This window comes from Sphaeramia orbicularis, chromosome 15, assembly GCF_902148855.1.
Source record: "Sphaeramia orbicularis chromosome 15, fSphaOr1.1, whole genome shotgun sequence".
NCBI lineage: Eukaryota > Metazoa > Chordata > Actinopteri > Kurtiformes > Apogonidae > Sphaeramia > Sphaeramia orbicularis.
In genome coordinates this window covers 9,122,962-9,142,520 of record NC_043971.1, presented here as the reverse complement: position 1 = coordinate 9,142,520, position 19,559 = coordinate 9,122,962, and the positions used below count along the sequence as shown (strand labels likewise).

The 19,559-nt window shown below is 38.0% G+C and overlaps 1 protein-coding gene across 1 annotated transcript in view; it reads left to right on the top strand.

Annotated features, from left to right (window-relative positions):
- The window catches only part of LOC115434570 (adhesion G protein-coupled receptor A1-like), a 123,432-nt gene extending 109,689 nt beyond the window's left edge, over positions 1–13,743 (top strand). Inside the window, 6 exon segments of the mRNA XM_030156605.1 lie at positions 7,821–7,916; positions 12,405–12,454; positions 12,457–12,517; positions 12,519–12,754; positions 12,757–12,806; positions 12,808–13,743. Coding sequence (XP_030012465.1) covers positions 7,821–7,916; positions 12,405–12,454; positions 12,457–12,517; positions 12,519–12,754; positions 12,757–12,806; positions 12,808–13,743 — 1,429 coding nt within the window.
- The last annotated feature ends 5,816 nt before the right edge of the window (positions 13,744–19,559 follow it).

Here is a 19,559-nt window from a genome sequence, read left to right as displayed (position 1 = left end):
GTGAGTAATTATTAGCATTAGAATATGTTAAAATGTGAGAAGACATCAGATTAGCAGCATTAAAAATGTTTTTATTTCATTGTTTTCATATCACTTTCTGATATTGGGTTTTAAACACGTTTCTTTACTTCAAAAATTAAATGCATGGATATTTTTGTAACTCCACAGAAAAAAAAAAAAACTCGATTGCATTGTTTTTTTCATGGCTAAACACTGAAGAAAAAAATCTTGACTAAGGTTCTCATAATTCGTGCATGAAGGGGTTAAACATATTGTAGCAGAGGTGGAAGTTTAGCAGGAAGTTAGCTCTGTGTCAAGTAGGCAAGGCAAGTTTATTTGTATAGCACATTTCAGCAACAAGGCAATTCAAGGTGCTTCACACAGGGCATTGAAATAAAAGAAACAAAAAGAAACACACTTAAAACATTATAAAAGAAACATGTAAAAGGTGATTTAAAAACAGCAAGTAAGAAAACAACACATAAAATCAAAAAACCTAAAATAAAAGTAAAAACACACATATTAAAGTAAGAGTTGCAGTGCAGAGTTTCAAAGAGAATATAAAATGTAACTAGAAGCACTCGGAGAGCGCAGACCTCCGCCAAGGCTGATCAGTGGCCCCCCCCGTGGGCCCCCCCACGCCAAGGAGGTTATGTTTTTGCCAGGGTTTGTTTGTTTGTTTGTCTGTCCATTAGTGTGCAACATAACTCAAAAAGTTGTGGACAGATTTTGATGAAATTTTCAGGGTTTGTTGGAAATGGGCCCCCCCCGTGGGCCCCCCCCCACCCCCGATCACCCCCAAAATTTAATCATTTCTTCCTTATCCCATTTCCACCAAACCCTGAAAATTTCATCCAAATCTGTCCATAACTTTTTGAGTTATGTTGCACACTAACGGACAGACAAACAGACAGACAAACAAACAAACCCTGGCAAAAACATAACCTCCTTGGTGGAGGTAAAAAGTCAAAAGCCTTTTAGTCAGAGGCAGCAGTGAACAGGTGAGTCTTTAACCTGGACTTAAAAGAACTCAGACTCTCAGCAGACCTGATATTTTCTGGTAGTTTGTTCCAGATATACGGAGCATAGAAACTGAACGCTGATTCTCCATGTTTAGTTCTGACTTTGGGAACACAGAGCAGACCTGCACCAGATGACCTGAGTGGTCTGGATGGGTCATACTGGACTAGAAGGTCTCTGATGGATTTTGGATCTAAACCATTCAGTGCTTTGTAAGCTAGCAAGAGAATTTTAAAGTCTATTCTCTGAGAGTGTAGGAACACAAGTTATACTTTTAATTTGATAAGCAGAAAGGAGCATGTTGGAACAATCGCAAAAGGATAGCCATTGCTCTGCCTATGGCTCTCACTCAGAGTGCAACTTTAGAAATTACAAAAATACAAAGAAAATACACACAAAGGCCAATAAACATTGCCATACACATACTAAGTCAAAACTAGTACTAACACAACAACCCCGCTGAATTCTTGCACATAAAAATAACACATTTACAACAAAATACCCACTACCCATAATGCACTGCGGCAAACATGTCACAATATTGATGCAGCTCAGGAACAATAAAACACATTCAAGTGTTGCGTTTTCGTTGGCACTGAGTATAATTGTTGCGAGAGAGACTTCCTAAACAGTGAGAAAAACGTGTTAGAATGGAGAATGCCAGTCGCCTTTTTTTTTTTTTTTTTTTTTTTACAGAAGCAGGATTACAATAAATACAAAGACTATCCGAGTCCACCCACACTAAACTTTAAACATATTAGTATCACTTCAGCACGGCTCAATTCCAGCATCTGAAGTGGATTCACAGTAGCAGTATTTTCATACCAAACACAGCTGGAACTGTTTAGACTAAATCTTTGCTGCAGCATGCATGAGTCAACATAATTACACCTACTTGTTTGGAAGTGTGGGCAGTTTATCTTCCACGATAACACAAGTGTGAATTTAAAAAAAGACCGAACCACGTCGAGGATGTAACTTAAAAAAGTCCATGCGTTTACCGGGATAGACTGACGCACGCTGACGTCTGACAGTCTGAGCCTTTGGAAAGCCCAAGTAGATTTCCATCAAGTGTTCCCTTTTGCTTCAAATCCAGCTTTCTCCTCACCGCTGTTGATCTGTTCTCGAAAGCACAGTCTGTCAGTCCCAGCAGTAGGTGCAAAATAATGATGCATATGAAGCAGATTTGTTTTCATAGACGACGCTACACTTTGGGTTTGGAGCAAAGAAAACACACTGTGGGTGTGATCACACCTGCAACGTGTGATCACAAACACACTGATGAGCTAAAAAAAAAACATAAAAACACTTAAGATTCGTGATCATATCAAATAAAGCAGCGAAAGGATAGTTGGTGAGTTCAGTGTGATATCAGTCCTGCTCTTTAACCCTTTCATGCATGAATTATGAGAACCTTAATCAAGATTTTTTTCCTGAGTGTTTTTATTCCTATTTAGGCATGAAAAAAACAATGTAATTAATGTTTTTTTTTTTATGAATCTATTTTTCACAGAGCAAAAAAATGTCCACTCAGCTGGACAGCATGTGTTTAATTTTTGAAGCTCAGAAACATGCATTTACTGACATACTGTGTGAAAACTATGAAATAAAAACATTTTTAACCTCCTGAGACCCAGCAATGCATTTTTGTCCTCTGTAGGGGACAAAAGTCTGACAGTTTTACTTGCTGTCCATTGCAAAGAACATTTCATTTAAATAAATAAATAAATAAATAAATAAATAAAAATAATTTTTAAAAATGTATCTAAATTAAACCCCAAACAAACAAAAAAAACTTGCATTATGCGGTTTCCAATCAAGACAATTGTTTAATGGAAAAAAGCTAAAATCTTCACTTTCCTGTGTCTCAGGAGGTTAGTGCTGCTAATCTGATGTTTTCTCACATTTTAACATACTATAATAGTAGTTATTACTCACTCAGATAACATGCAAAAAAAAAAAAGAAAAAAAAAAAAAAAAAAAAAAAATATATATATATATATATATATATATATATATATATATACTTTTTTGTTAAAAAAAAAAAACCTGTTAATTACAGTCTAATAACAATTAGTAATTGATTTCGATAAAAGAACAGGAAAGTTACAGGAATGTCAGTGTATGGGATGATACATAAGTGTCCACTGTGTTGGCTGATATGGAACAAAAACAACAAACCCATGAATATACAAGAGAACAGCTGCAGAAGAACTGTCCACTGGAGTGACCACTGTGCATGAAAGGGTTAATGTGAGGGGATATTTTAACCCATAAAAGCCCAAGTCTATTTATTTGTATTTATTGGTTTATTTAATAGGGGCCATGCATATTTATGAACATTGTTGTATGAAAAAAACACCCATGTAAAATATGCCAGAATTATTAAAAATAACTACTTTTCATTTGCAGTCCCTAGACAGGTGACAGAGCAAGACATAAAACAGCCAACATTGATACATCAGTCGTTTGCTATAAATTGTGGCAGTTCCTAAATGATTTTTTTTTTCTCTATTTTCAATCTTTCTTAAGCAATTTATCACCATTTATTCTCATATTATGCTCAGTATTGTGCATTCGTATGTGAAAATCATGTATTTTTCTGTATCTAATTTACTGATTAGCTCAAATGGACCCTTTATCGAGCAAGTGACTATTTTTGGTCATTTCTGCATACATTACAAGACAGTGGCAGCAACAGTTACTGTGAGGACAGTGAGTAAACAATCTCAGGTCTAATGTGGTCTAAAATACATGTTCCTTTTGCATCACATGTGTTTTTCTTGTATTTTTTGTATATACTTGAATTTTTTTTTTTTTTTTTTTTTTGCCACTTACAAGTAAGGAACCAAATATGTTAACTTCACTGACCTTGATTTTCTACATAGTAAAAAAAAATTTGAAAAAATTGAACAAAAGTAGTAAAGTCTTGTAGGTCCTCCAGTAAGATTAAAGTTTAAATTTTGTGCCCTATAAAAGGTTAAAGTTGAGTTATTATATTAAGAAAGAAAATGGAAGAGAAAGTGACTTGTACAGTAAAATCTATCAATAACTCAACATAAAACAAGTGTGTCCATCCACTGTTATTAATCCAACTCCATGGGTTTTACTGGTGAATCAATGCAAGGCAGGTTTATTTATATAGCGCATTTCATGTACAAGACAATTCAAAGTGCTTCACATAAAACTTTAAAAGCATGACAGCAGGGAAGCAGTAAACAGTATAGACATGAAGTGAATAAAAACAGATAAATGGATAAAACGGATTTAACAGATAAAAACTTTAAGCATGATATAAACAGTGCAGATCTGAACTGATGCGTAAGAAGTCTATTCAAATGCAGCTGGGAACAGGTGGGTGTTTCAGCTGATCTGAGGTTTTCTGGGAGTTTGTTCCAGACATGTGGAGCATAGAAGCTGAACGCAGCTTCTCCGTGTCTGGTTCTGACCCCGGGAACTGACAACAGACCGGATCCAGAAGACCTGAGGGGTCTGGTGGGTTCATACTGGGTCAGGAGGTCACTAGTGTGTTTTGGTCCTAAATCAATGTTGTAGAAGACGATGGTGTTTCCATGGTAACTACGGAGCCTCTGAACATCCAAATGGGTCATATCTGATGACTATGAAAAGATGACAAACTGTATTTCACACCAATTATTTACATGGATTGATAGAATTAAGGGATCAACAGGTATTAAACAGTTTATATCAGTAGACGAATTTGTTCGGTGGTGGATGTTTGGGTCTTTATGGGTTAAAGTTAACTGTCATAATACCAGAAACAGAGAAAAAGGAAGAAAATGAGATTTTTTTTTCAACAAAATTAATCATTAATTTCACAAAAACAAAGTGTGTCCATCCACTGTCATTGATCCAACTCCATGGGTTTTACTGATGAATCAATATTCTAGAAGATGACGGTGTTTCCATGGTAACTACAGATTCTCTGAACGTCCAAATGTGTCATATCTGATGACCATTAAAAAAAGATGACAAACTGTATTTTACTACAAATATTTACATATATTGATAGGTTTAATGGATCAGAAGTTATTAAACATTTTATACTGGTACAGGATTTAGGTCACCAGTAGTTGTTTGGGTTTTTATGGGTTAACCCTGTAAAGCCTGAACCAATAAATTATTGATGGACAATTTCAGTTCTTTGAAACTGGAGCCTTTATTGGTCCTTCTGAACAACCAAATATGTTTTTTTTTTTTTTTTTTTTTTCAAATATCAATTTTCATGTATGAGTTTCAATTATGTATCATATTTAATACATCAGGTCTCAATGCTCAAATATTATTACTTTTCTTTTATATACATTTATATCAACAAATGGTTTTGGTTGGCAGTGGATGTGTGATGGGCTAAGTACAAAGGCTGAACCCAAAAGCAAGACCACAAAATACAAGTAAAGTTGAGTGTTTTTATTAAACACTTTAACAGGTGAAATTATACAACACAGATATAATATTAATTCTGTGATGCCACTGAGTCCGGGGCTAAACGTCTGGGCTGCGGGTGGATACGGCTGACGACCGGCTTGGCCGGGCCGGGAAAACCCCAACGGAATCCCCACTAGGGACAAACAGAGGGTGGTCAAAAAACAAGCCAGGTCATACACGGGGAAGCAATCAAACAAGCAACGGTACATGGGGGACAGGCAGAACTCACGGTCAGTAATCCAGGCGGATGGTCGAAGCACAGGTAAACGGTGGAGGCTGAGGTAACAAAGGGAGTAGGCAGAATCAGAGTCGGGTACACGAACCAGGTCGTTGACGAGCAGGCAGGATAGGCACAGGCAGAATCAGTGGTCGAGGGACAAAAACGGGTCAAAAACGGCAGACAGACTAACAGGATCCAAAAACGCTGGTGAGTGAGCACAACAAGTTGTAGAACACAAACTGGCAACTAAACAGGGGAAGACACAGGGTTTAAATACACAAGAGGGCGGGAAGACAATTGGACACAGGTGGAGACAATCAGGGAAAGGAAGTAAAGACACCAGACATGACACATGAGGGAAACTTAACAAAATAAAACAGGAAATGACAGACAAAACAGAAAAGACAGACAAATCCAGACACAGTCTGGGAGCAGACATGACAGGATGTTTGGGTCTTTATGGGTTAAAGTGAACTGTCATAATACCAGAAACAGAGAAAAATGAAGAAAATGGGATTTTTTTTCAACAAAATTTATCATTAATTCAACAAAAACCAAGTGCGTCCATCCACTGTCATTGATCCAACTCCATGGGTTTTACTGGTGAATCAGTGTTGTAGAAGATGATGGTGTTTCCACGGTAACTATGGAGCCTCTGAACGTCCAAATGGGTCATATGTGATGACCATTAAAAAAAGATGATAAACTGTATTTTACTACAAATATTTACATATATTGATAGGTTTAATGGATCAGAAGTTATTAAACATTTTATACCGGTAGATGATTTTGGTCATGATTTTGGTTGTTTGCGTCTTTATGTGTTAACCCTGTAAAGCCTGAACCATTAAATCATTGACGGAAAATTTCAGTTCTTTGAAACTGGAGCCTTTATTGGTCCTTCTGAACAACCAAATGTGTTTTTTGTTTTTTTTTTTTTGTTTTTTTTCAAATATAAATTTCCATGTATGAGTTTCAGTTTTGTATCATATTTAATACATCAGGTCTCAGTGCTCAAATATTATTTTTGAACAAACAAAAACATAATATAACACAAACACATCTAACAAATTGGTACTTTTATCTACTTTTATATCAGCAAAGGGGTTTGGTTGCCAGTGGATGTTTGGGTCTTTATGGGTTAAAGTGAACTGTCATAATATCAGAAACAGAGAGAAGAAAATGTGAAGAAAATGTGATTTTTTTTCCAACAAACTGTACCATATTATCCTCTATATTTAGCATTTTTTTTTGGTGTAAATCATGTATTTTCCTATATTTAATTCACAGATCATGTAGATGTTCATGAAAACTCAAGAGGAAATTCTAAATTATATCAAAACAGAGAAAAATGACGAAAAAGTGACTTTTCCGCAAAGATATCGCGAACTGAAAGTAAAAACAAGTGTGTCCATCCACTGTCACTGATCCAACTCCATGGGTTTTACTTGTGAATCAGTGTTGTAGAAGATAACGGTGTTTCCACGGTAACTACAGAGCCTCTGAACGTCCAAATGGGTCATATATGATGACCAAGAAAAGATGATAAACTATATTTTACAAGAAATATTTATATGCATTGATAGGTTTAATGGATCAGAAGTTATTAAAAATTTTATATTGATAGATGATTTTGGTGGTTGTTTGGGTCTTTATGGGTTAACCCTGCAAAATCTAACCTTTTTTTTTTTTTTTTCCAAATATCAATTTCCATGTATGAGTTTCAATTTTGTATCATATTTAATACATCAGGTCTCAATGCTCAAATATTATTCCTTTACTTTTATCTACTTTTATATCAGCAAATAGGTCTGATTGCCAGTGGATGTTTGGGTCTTTATGGGTTAAAGTTAATAAAAAAAAAAACGCTGAAATATTTGGGTGAGATTTCACTCGACTGCATAAGACTTAAATCGTATCTGTCACTTTGTGTCTCTGTCTCGTTGGGTTCTGTCTCTCTTGTGTGTCTAATACCATTTCTCAGTCACATTTTGACACTGTGCGGTTGTAATCCACATGTTGAGATATGGGCTTTTTTTTCAAATGCCACACTTTTTTTTTTTTTTTTTTTTTTTTTTTATCGCCTTGTATTCTCACCACTCTCTGTTTGTCCCTCTTTCACCTCTCACAGATTTTATTTAGTCAGCGGTGGTGTGCCCCTCATCATCTGCGGGGTCACGGCAGCCGTCAATATAGACAACTATGGCAGCGGGGAGCAAGCGCCGTAGTAAGTCTGAGATTTACTTCTGCTCTCAAGGTCATTCTATATTACACCTTTTGTTGATGATTTGTACTGTTTTAGGGCCTTTTCACACCTGCAAGTCCAATCTGAGGTTCTTTTTTTATTTTATTTTTTATGTTTTTGCTCCATTGCCTGTGTTTTATCTGGGTCATTTTGGTTTCACACTCAAATTTTACATGTACACTGAAAAAAAATCTGTAATTTAACAGAATTTGCACTGTTTATTTTACAGATTTTTCCTGTATTTTTAAGAGACAGGAAAATATCAATGAAATGACAAAAATACACTGTGATTTTACACGTCAAATGTAAAATAACATGAAAAAAACTGTAACTGTGAATAACTGTAAAATTTCCACTTTTTAAAAGAAATGTTTTTCTTTTTTCACAGAATAATACAGTTAAAATACATTTGCGAATGTATCATAATTTCACAAATATTTATTTTCTATTTATGAGATTAAACTGTTAATTTAAAGTTGAATACTGTAAAAAAAAAAAAAAAAATTAAAACCAGATAAAATTACTGACAATTAACCGTAAAAGAAGTATTTGTTCTGTAAGTTTAACAAGACTTGTTTGTTAATTGACAAATATCTTGTGTAATTACGGGAGGTTTCACAACAAAAATGTTGAATAAATGTATTTTTGTGAATGTATAACATGTATAAGCGCTGATAAACTGTCCAAATACAGTTTTTATCAGAGGATTGTACAACTTAGTCTCATTGAAAATTATTTATTTTTAAAAGAAATGTTTTCTTTTTTCACAGAATAATACAGTTAAAATACATTTGCAAATGTATCGTAATTTCACAAATATTTCTTTTCTATTCATGAGATTAAACTGTTAATTTAAAGTTTAACCCTTTCATGCACGAATCATGAGAACCTTAATCAAAATATTTTCCTGAGTGTTTTTATTCCTCTTTAGGCATGAAAAAAAAAACAATGCGATTGAAAATTTTGTTCTGAAAAATAAAATATATATATATTTTTTTAATTGCATAAAAAATAATATTGAAAAAAAAATTCTTATGAACCTATTTTTCATGAAGTTGCAAAAATGTCCACTCAGCTGGACACCACACATTTAATTTTTGACACACAGAAACATGTATTTACTGATAAATGTGTGAAAACTATGGGGAGGGCTTGTGATTCTGGGGGTTTATGCTCAGGAGAGATCTACATAATATTACCAATTCATGTCAGAAAAGACATGTAGTGTATTAAAACTTTAATAAAGATATGTGTAAGAAAAAAAAAAAAAAAAAAACAACGAAAGAACAACAAAATCCATGTATACAAGAGAACAGCTGTAGAATAGCTGCCACTGTAGTGACCAGTATGCATGAAAGGGTTAATACTGTAAAAAAAAAAAAAAAAAAAGTGATAAATTACTGATAATTAACCGTAAAAGAAGAATTTGTTCTGTAAGTTTAACAAGACTTGTTTGTTAATTGACAAATATCTTGTGTAATTACGGGAGGTTTCACAACAAAATGTTGAATAAATGTATTTTTGTGAATGTATAACATGTATAAGCACTGATAAACTGTCCAAATACAGTTTTTATCAGAGGATTGTACAACTTAGTCTCATTGAAAATTATTTATATTAAAAGAAATGTTTTCTTTTTTCACAGAATAATACAGTTAAAATACATTTGCAAATGTATCGTAATTTCACAAATATTTCTTTTCTATTCATGAGATTAAACTGTTAATTTAAAGTTTAACCCTTTCATGCACGAATTATGAGAACCTTAATCAAATATTTTCCTGAGTGTTTTTATTCCTCTTTAGGCATGAAAAAAAAACAATGCGATTGAAAATTTGTTCTGAAAAATAAATAATAAAATAAAAAAATATATATATTTTTTTAATTGCATAAAAAATAATATTGAAAAAAAAATTCTTATGAACCTATTTTTCATGAAGTTGCAAAAATGTCCACTCAGCAGGACACCACACATTTAATTTTTGACACACAGAAACATGTATTTACTGATAAATGTGTGAAACTATGGGGAGGGCTTGTGATTCTGGGGGTTTATGCTCAGGAGAGATCTACATAATATTACCAATTCATGTCAGAAAAGACATGTAGTGTATTAAAACTTTAATAAAGATATGTGTAAGAAAAAAAAAAAAAAAAAACAACGAAAAGAACAACAAAATCCATGTATACAAGAGAACAGCTGTAGAATAGCTGCCCACTGTAGTGACCAGTATGCATGAAAGGGTTAATACTGTAAAAAAAAAAAAAAAAAAAAAGTGATAAAATTACTGATAATTAACCGTAAAAGAAGAATTTGTTCTGTAAGTTTAACAAGACTTGTTTGTTAATTGACAAATATCTTGTGTAATTACGGGAGGTTTCACAGCAAAGATGTTGAATAAATGTATTTTTGTGAATGTATAACATGTATAAGCACTGATAAACTGTCCAAATACAGTTTTATCAGAGGATTGTACAACTTAGTCTCATTGAAAATTATTTATATGTATATTTATAGGTAATTTGATTGTTTTAATACATGTAAATATTCTTTCTTAAACATTGAAAAGTCCAAAAAATATGCAAAATCTCATGTAAAGTTAGGGCAAAAAACTGTATTTTAATTTTGGAAATTCCCATATTTTTATGAGATGTTATTTTCTGTTATTTTACAATATTTTCGGCACCACTGCCGCTGGAATATTACTGTTTTGTTTTTTGTTTTTTTTACAGTGTACACTAAAAAAAAATGTCTTGTTTTTATCACCCAACATGAGCAGCATCTTCACATTGATTGGTTTGTAGATATGCATTCGTCTGCTTTCAATTCAGTGGGGAGTCTTGTCTGTTTAAATGAAGAAAATGAATAAACTGATTAATTTTGTTGCCACTATAATGATATTATCATTATAGAATTAGTACCAGCAGGACACACTTAAAGACCCGTCCCCTCGGAGGATGAGTTACATTGGCGTTTTCAGTAACAGTTTATTACTTTGTTGGACCATATTTCTATTAAAAACTATGACTTATTTTTCATCCAATTCTGCTTGTTCATATTTTGTTTTAGTGGCATACTGGAATTGGTCATAGAGTTCAAACCTTCCAAAAATGGGTTTTCATAATAGACTTAGACAAACTTTATTGATCCACAAGGGAAATTACTTGGTCACAATAGCTCAATTTTATATAAAAACACTAAAAAACACACACACAAGTGAGTGTGAAGAGATAAAAGCAATAAATAATATAAATAGAATATGCTAATAAAGCAGAAAAAATACAAGATTTGCATATGTACAAATCTACAGGAAATGGATGTAAACGTGTATAATGTATATATAAATAATAAATAATAGAAATTACACAAACCATGGTTCATTTTTTTAATTAACTTTCTTTATTGGAAGTAATTTCCCAGACATGACAGTGTAATGTGATAAAAAAGACTTCTGTTCTTTCATTTTTCTTTTTATCCCTCCCACAATCCTACCCTACCCAAAAGAAGACAATCCTTCAAGGTGTGGGAGACTTTCGAGACCAATTTTTCATCAGATCTGTAAAACCTCAGTCATAGCTTAAGTATCATCAATCTGTCAGTCTTCTGTGATTACTCACCTGAATCTCTTGCATAACAGTGAACAGTTTCTTAGTGTCATCCACCATAAACAAACCATGTTTACAAACAGAGCCAGTAGGTAACTCGGGCATCTCGGAATTTTGTTGCGACGTGCATTGTGGGAAAGGGATGTTCGCACAGCCACCTGAGAACCATATGATATTATGTGGATAAAACGAGCACAACGCGAAAACGGCTGAAACGCGGAAACGGCTGGAGGAATCTGCATAGAGAGAAGGGAGCTCCTGCCGTTTCCGCATCGTGTTTGTAGCCGCTGCCGCTGTCAGGCGGCTGCGCTAGCCTCCCTTTCCCACACTGAACGTTGCGACAAAATTCCGAAGATGCCCGAGTTACCTCCCGACTCTGATTGTAAACGCATGGTTTGTTTATGGTCGAAATTGTTCACCGTAATGCAAGAGATTCAGGTGAGTAATCACAGAAAGACTTACAGATTCATGATACTGAGGATATGACTGAGGTTTTACAGATTTGATGAAAAATTGGTCACGAAAGTCTCCCGCACCTTTAATGTAAATCCAATATTGGCATGTAATCAGTACAGAATAGATACAACAATTGTCTAATTAAAAAATAAATGAAAAAAAAGAAGAAACCATGGTTCATTTTAATCAGAATCAAAACCCACCTCTTTTCTCAGATGAAGAGCTGGTTGTTTGGTCTGAGCTGCATCTGGGTTGGATTGAACTGAATAGTCCAGAATTCTAAACAGTAGGATTTAGATGTGATATTCATGAGCAGATACATGGAGGTGTGTTTGGTTAAAGATAAAAGCATGTGCAGTCAAACCTGAGGTGTAAGTGTTAAATCACTCTGGTGTCCGTGTGTTGCAGCTGCTGGATGGCGTGGGAGCCCAGTCTGGGGGCCTTCTTCGGTCCCGTGGCCTTATCGTCCTGGTCACATGCATCTACTTCCTCTGTACCTTCATCCAGCTGCGACGCCATCCCGAGAAAGTACGAGCTCAAGCAGCTGACGGAGGAGCAGCAGAGGTTAGCCTCCGTCGACGTGCCCACCCACTGCCACCAGGGAGCCGAGCCCGGGGCCCTGACGGCGCCCCCCAGTGGAAGCCATTGCCCGGCCGGCTGCCCCGGCATCCCCATCAACCCCGCGCTGCTGGCCAACGAGCACTCCTTCAAGGCTCAGTTACGCACGGCGGCCTTCACCCTCTTCCTGTTCTTGGCTACCTGACTTTCGGGGCTCTGGCGGTGTCGCAGGGCCACTTCCTGGACATGATCTTTCAGCTGCCTGTACGGTGCCTTCTCCGTCACCCTCGGCCTCTTCATCCTCATCCACCACTGCGCCAAGCGGGATGACGTCTGGCACTGCTGGTGTTCGTGTTGTCCCGGTCGGCGCGCCAACGCCTGCTCCGCGGCCCACGGGCCCGCTCCGGTTCGGCCGAAGGTCAACGTGAACGGCGACACCCCGGGGCATAGCCAGTGTCACAGCCACTGCCACCATGACTCACCCTGTCAGAGCAAAGCGCTGATGAGCTGCAGTCACGGTCACTGTAAACACGCCGCCCTTCCGTCCTCACAAAACCACGTGACGTGTCTGGCGCCGGTGACGCCGTGCTGCGCCGCGCTGCATAGCCAGCAGCTGATGGAGGAGGAGCCTGGGGCCACGCACGTGCTGCTTCACGCCGACCCAGAGGGTTACCGGCCGGGGATCCAGCTGCACCCCTGCCTTAAGAGCAGCACCAGGACTAAAGGCCGTCATTTCAGCCGCCGGGGTGGCGCCGGTGCTTGTGGAGCCGGAGGCGAGAGGGAGTACGCTTATCACATCTCCTCCAGTGGCGACGGAGGCAGCGTGCACAGCTCACACACTGACAGCCCCCACAGCACACATGAGCGCCACACCCACATCTGCCCGCATTTGGCCCACGAAGGCCACCATGACGGGCATCACACATGCCATGCTGCTACCACGCACGAGGCCCTGGCCTGCCATAACCCGTGCCACAGGCATATCTGCTGCGCTAAGGCAGACCTTTTCCCCTCGCTGTGCCCGGCAGAGGCCGGCGACACGGGCGTCTTCCTGTGCGGCTGCGGCAAAGTGGCTGAGGAGGACCCCATAGCGACACATCACCACCTGGAGATGCACGCCCCGCGCAGACAATCGTACCCCCAGAATCCGCCCAATCAGAACGGGATTCTAAAAGGGGGCCCTGCATGAAGGTCTCCTGTACACTTCAGACAGCACAGGGAATATACGCACTGGACCCTGGAAGAATGAAACTACTGTGTAGTCTGGGAGGGAACCGCAGGGGGGGGGTCGGTCGGTCGGTCGGCAGCGCCCCTGCACCGTCCCACCAAAAATAAACCCTCGCCTCCCTTTCTAGAAATTAAAAAAGTCAATGAAAAACATTTGAAACATCACAATCAGCGTGAGATATTTTTATTTTAATGTCCTCATGTTTTTATGTGTGCTGTTTTACTGTACAGAATATCATGTACATGCTCTGGAAGGAGCGTCCATACACAGAACAGAACCTCTTCCATTCAGAAGAATTTGTGAAATGTGTGTCCCATCATGTCATCAGATGTAATTGAAGGTATCTCCACTGCTCCATATTACTACAGATCTATATATATATATATATATACAAGAAAATGAATGGTTGTATGTATGAATATGTGTGTTAGTGCTCAAAGGCAACACGCTGCAAGATTTTTTTACACTTTGGATCCATCAAAAATAATCTATAATGACAGTGAACCTCCAGAACTGTTGGCATCCATGTTTTAGACAACTAAACCAGCAATTTTAGACTTCATGGGTATTTTTGCCATTCAGTCAAGCAACTGTGAATAACTCCTAGAGATTTTCTAAATAATATACAAAGATACTGTCGCTTGCCAGAGATGTGTGGATGCCAGTTAAGTTATGAAAATCAAAGCAACAGAAAAAGAGAAGTGAAATCAGGCATCCTCTTCCAGGTTGGTATTGATTGTGCTGTCTGTATGATGTCTTCACTGTTGTGTTTCTTTGTTTTTTGTTTTCTTTTTCTGGAGAGAAGTAAATAACAGCAGCGTCAACAGCAACAGCGTGGCCATTGTGAATAGAGAGTTGGTGTCATTCAGTTCACCTCATTGGATCTAGTGCACTTTTTGTTAACACTGTGCCACATAGAGCCAGGTTTTCAAAGCAGGTCCATCTGCCAAATGACTGTGTTTTTTTTTTTTTGTTGTTGTTTTTTGTTGGTTTTTTTTTCTTTTCTTTTTCAGCTCACACATACATCATCAAACAATAGAAAATCAGCATCTCGGTTCTTGTAAAATCAGACACTGTGTAACAATTAAATAGGGAAAAAAAAAAGTGTGTATGTAACTATAGAAGAAACAACAAGCGGCTTAAAATACCTGTGACCAATTCTCTTTTAATAAAACGTGTTAGCAAACCTCACTCCCTATTGGCTAAAACCTGAGAAAAACACATGGCAAAGAAGAAATCAGTCCAATCCTGCAAATTTATTTATTTTGACTTTTATTTGACTCTTATTTATCCCTGCAGCATGCATGCCTTGCCGTATGTAGTATGCGCTTTTGTTTTAACAGTATAAATGAATTATTTGCCTTGACCCTATAAGACTGCTGCTGCTTGCCATGTATCATTTCTCTCACAGTCTCAGATAAAACCAGGCTCACTGCAAGTTTCTTAAATCCCAGGCTTACCTTAAAGTCCAGACCAGAAAATCATAACGTTCTCAGTTCTGCTTTGTGTCAGGAGAGGTTAAGGTTGAAGTATGTGTTGCTTTTTGCTCCCGTGAAGGTCACACGCTCTTTGAAGAATTGCCACTCTAAAAGAGAAGGTAGATTTTTCGATACAGAAGCACTTGTTTGTTTTATGAATGATGATATTGAGTACGATACAGTATGAGTCACACATTTCGTCAGAAAAACCAGACTTTAAAAAAAAAAAAAAAAAAAAGAAACAAGTATAGTGCAGCCAGTATAACCTCACTGCAAACCAAACCCCCGCTCCAGTGAATTCCACCTCGGCATGCACACCATCTCTTTATCCATCTTGTGCACTCTCTCGTCTGTGTATATAGAATTGGTTTCCGATGAATTATTTTATATGAGATTTAAGATATTTAAGAATAAAATGACTATATGTAAAGAAAGTTGTATGGGGAAAAAACTGACCTCTTAATGTTAATACTCAGTATCTGAGTTTTAGAAATGTCCTTTTGTTTTCATTTGCCTTTTTCTGTTGCAGTTCTATTTGACTCTTTGACTCATAAAGTATGCAGACTCGCCATGTGTTGTGAGACTTATCCTGTCATATCAGAAATAGAAATGCACTACCCATAATAATCTTTGGCCTGCCACAATAGAATTTGTCACTGACAGTATGTTTAACAGAAATGTTGGTTCAGACTGAAACACAGGAAAAAAAAAACAAGAACATGTTCCCTTTATATATGGATGTCAGGCTGCGAATAGTGAAAGGAGGCCCTGTTAGACATCAAAGATGATGCATGAATCTCATAGCTTTGCACAGGGCCGCTGGAGTTATTTCCAGGGTCTGGGACAAAATGGGATATTATGGGCCTAAGTTATGAGTTATAAACACTGGACCACCATTGATCATACAGTACAGGCTCCTTTGAGCTTCCTTTGGATGCTGGCAGTCAGTGGCCCTGGCTTTATTGTTATTGGAAGGGGATTTGTAACAGTATCACAAGTTACAACAACACGTTTAAAATCAGCCTCTATCCGCCTGCCCGAAAAAAAAATAAAACAAAAAAAAACAAAAAACAACCTCCTATTAAACTGAGAGAGCAGCGGTCTAGGTTAATTGCTGTACAACATGTGTATTTGCTGGTGGTGTGTTTTAGGAGCAGCCTGAGCTTTTTCAGTGTTTGAGACGATGTGTTTGCAGGCCACCGTAGGCCACTTCTCTGTTGTCATCAGTAGCAGATGTACTGCCCAAATGAGCTTGCTGACTTAGTTTTGGCTCACCAGACGGCTGCTGGAACATTCACCTGTGGTACTGTGACAAAACCTAAAGCCAGTTTTCACTTTTTTCTACATTGACACAGATTCCAATAAATGTATTTTTTCACCATGCAACGGATGAGAGCATCTTTGGCTTTTTGTTTGTGTGTGTGTCGGCAGTGTGTGTAGGGATGGGAATCGATAAGAATTTAACGATTCCGATTCCGTTATCGATTTTGCTTATCGATCCGATTCCTTATTGATTCTCATTGGGTGAGGGAATAAAAGAGTACAAACAGGTGTGTTTGCATTAACTGTCTTTTATATTTCCATCTCTGCACAGAAAATGTAACATATACAGTATGTACAAATAATAATAACAGATGATGCCGGGCCTGGTTTGCGGAGGGCGGGGGCATGCGAGGTGTGCAGTGAAAGTGAAACTAAAGACGCTTTACTGATTCATCTATTATCGCATTTCTACTACGTGGAACCAGTTCGACTCGCCTCGTCTCCCGTCGTCGTGCACCTCATTTCCTTTCCCCTACCTTCAGAAACTTCTATTTGAGGGGGTACAACGTTTGTTGCCCGAACCGGAACCGGAACTTGGCCCAGCGTTCACTCTGCCGCTACATTCACAAGCGTCACTAAGTAGTAAATCAAATACATGACATTCCTGTAAATGAATCACATGCTGTGGACAAATGTTTGACCAGATTGGAGGGATTCCACCCTTTTGAAGAAATGGAAGGTTTGATAGTGTTCCAGTGGACCTGGTGTCGTCTGTTTAGACCGTTTCTGCCTCAACGTTCTGACCAAAACAATGCAGCGTACTCGTGACGTCATCGCGCATGCGCAACGAAGGCAGAATCGATAAGCAGAATCGTTAAGCAGGCAGGCAACAATTCCAAGGAATCGAGCTACTGGGATCCGGTTCTCAAAAAGAACCGGTTCTCGATTCCCATCCTGACGTTTGTGTGAATAGACCAGGGTGCAATTTGACTTATGCCGATGAACATGAGTGAAAGACGGGAAAAAAAAGCCTGTCTTTACTCCTCAGTTCTTGCTGTACTGTGTTTATTTCTTTTGACAGCATGATGGGGATTGAGATGTCTTACGGAGTCACTGCGGGGGAGAAATTCAAATGATAGCAGGCTTGACTGCCACCGTGTGTGTGTGTGTGTGTGTGTGTGTGTATGTGTGGGTGTGTGTGTTGTGCATGCCTTTAACCAGCACACATCCATGCCTTCATGCATGCACACTTACACATGCACATAAGGCAAGTGTGTCTTCAGTGCTTCACAAATCACACCAAGGTTTGACAGGCCATGAAACGCCTGAGTACATTTAATATGCAGCTGTTTTTTTCTTCTTCTTCTTTTGCTTGCAAGACCACACAGCTTCCCTACCCCCTCCTCAGACCAGCAGATTATACGTCTGACTGAAAGCCATGTGAAATGTCAGACCCCATCTCTCCTTCTCTGTCTGCTACGAAGACTCCGAATGACCACAGACACTGCAGGCTGTGCACGAAAGGTGAGTCACTTCCAAAAAAAAAAAAAAAAAAAAAAAAAAAAAACTGCCAAATTATTTTGTTTGCTGCAGCGCCAAATGAGCTGCGGAGGTGATTATGTCGATAATGAGTATAAGACTGTGATGACTTTAATTACATTGGATGCTTTTAAGCCTTTAAGTGTGCTGCTTTCAGCTCACCGCAGAGAAGTCAGCAAAGAAGAGGATGCTTCAGCGGGTGTTTGTAAAACTGCAGGCCGCGGTAGGTTGAACCCCGTGGTTGGCGGAGGGAGAAATTGGCCCAGGACGGCATCTGTTTCATTAAAAATTAATCTGGTGTTAGTAACACAGATGTGTGTTTGTGATACAATTAACTGTGTTTTAATTTCCTGCTGTAATAAATAGGTTTGGTAAACACGAGCAGAGAGTGGGGAGTCAAATGTGGGTCTTTTAAAATGTTCATATGTTCCCATTTCATTTTAGGAGGAGAAGAAAATGTGTGGTGTGTATTTTTTTTTTTTTTTCCATAATAGGTGTACGAGGGGCGACTGAAAAGTTTTGAGCCTCCAAGAGATGGTAGGAGGTAGAAGTACTTTATTGCCCTATTTTTCAACCAGAGGCGATTTCTCATAGACTGTAAGGGAGGCTCGGCTTCCTCTAAAATTACGAAAATTAAGTGGTTAAATATGTTCGGTTGTGTTGACATTTCATTGACCACAAATATGTTAGAACACTTTCATCTCAAAGACAAGTTCGTTCAGAATCAGCTTTATCACAGATCAACAGACTCGATGTTGTTCACTTCTCATCCATTCCCGTTGCGCTGTTTTCTCATTCGATCTCTGCTCAGTGCATTTGTCCGTAGACACTCAGCGTCCATGCACTTCAATGGGACTGAGTGGAACAGGTTTTTTCATTGCCTCAAAACTGGACGGTAATTGGATAAATGCCACAATGTTGTCCCGCCCCCAGACGCTTGGTGTCTCTGGGAGTGAATGGAGCTGTGGGTGGAGCTCGGGCAGGCTGGACGCCAGGCTTCCACGTGTTGATTGGAGGATCAGTCGAAAGGCTGAATCCCGTTTGATTGACAGCTAGTTTGAGATCTACTCCTTCATTTGACAGTTCAGTTTAATACCGTCGCACATTCTGCTGTGAAACCGAGAGAGAAACCACTACGAAATGACTTGTTCATTTCTTGCACTGTAAATAAAACACACTCATTGTACTTCCTTGTTTCAATTTAACATAATTTTAACCCTTTCATGCATAGTGGTCACTACAGTGGACAGCTATTCAAAGATGTTGTTCTCTTGTATATTTGTGGATTTTGTTGGTTTATTTCCATATCAGCCAACACAGTGGACACTTATGCATCATCCCATACACTGTAATTCACACCATTACTGTAAATTTGCTGTTCTAGATAAACCTGATCTGCAGAAACATGTTTGAGTGTAAAAAATTTCTAATTGTTATTAGACTGTAATTAACTGTTTTTTTTTGTTTGTTTGTTTGTTTTTGTTTTTTTTTTTTAAG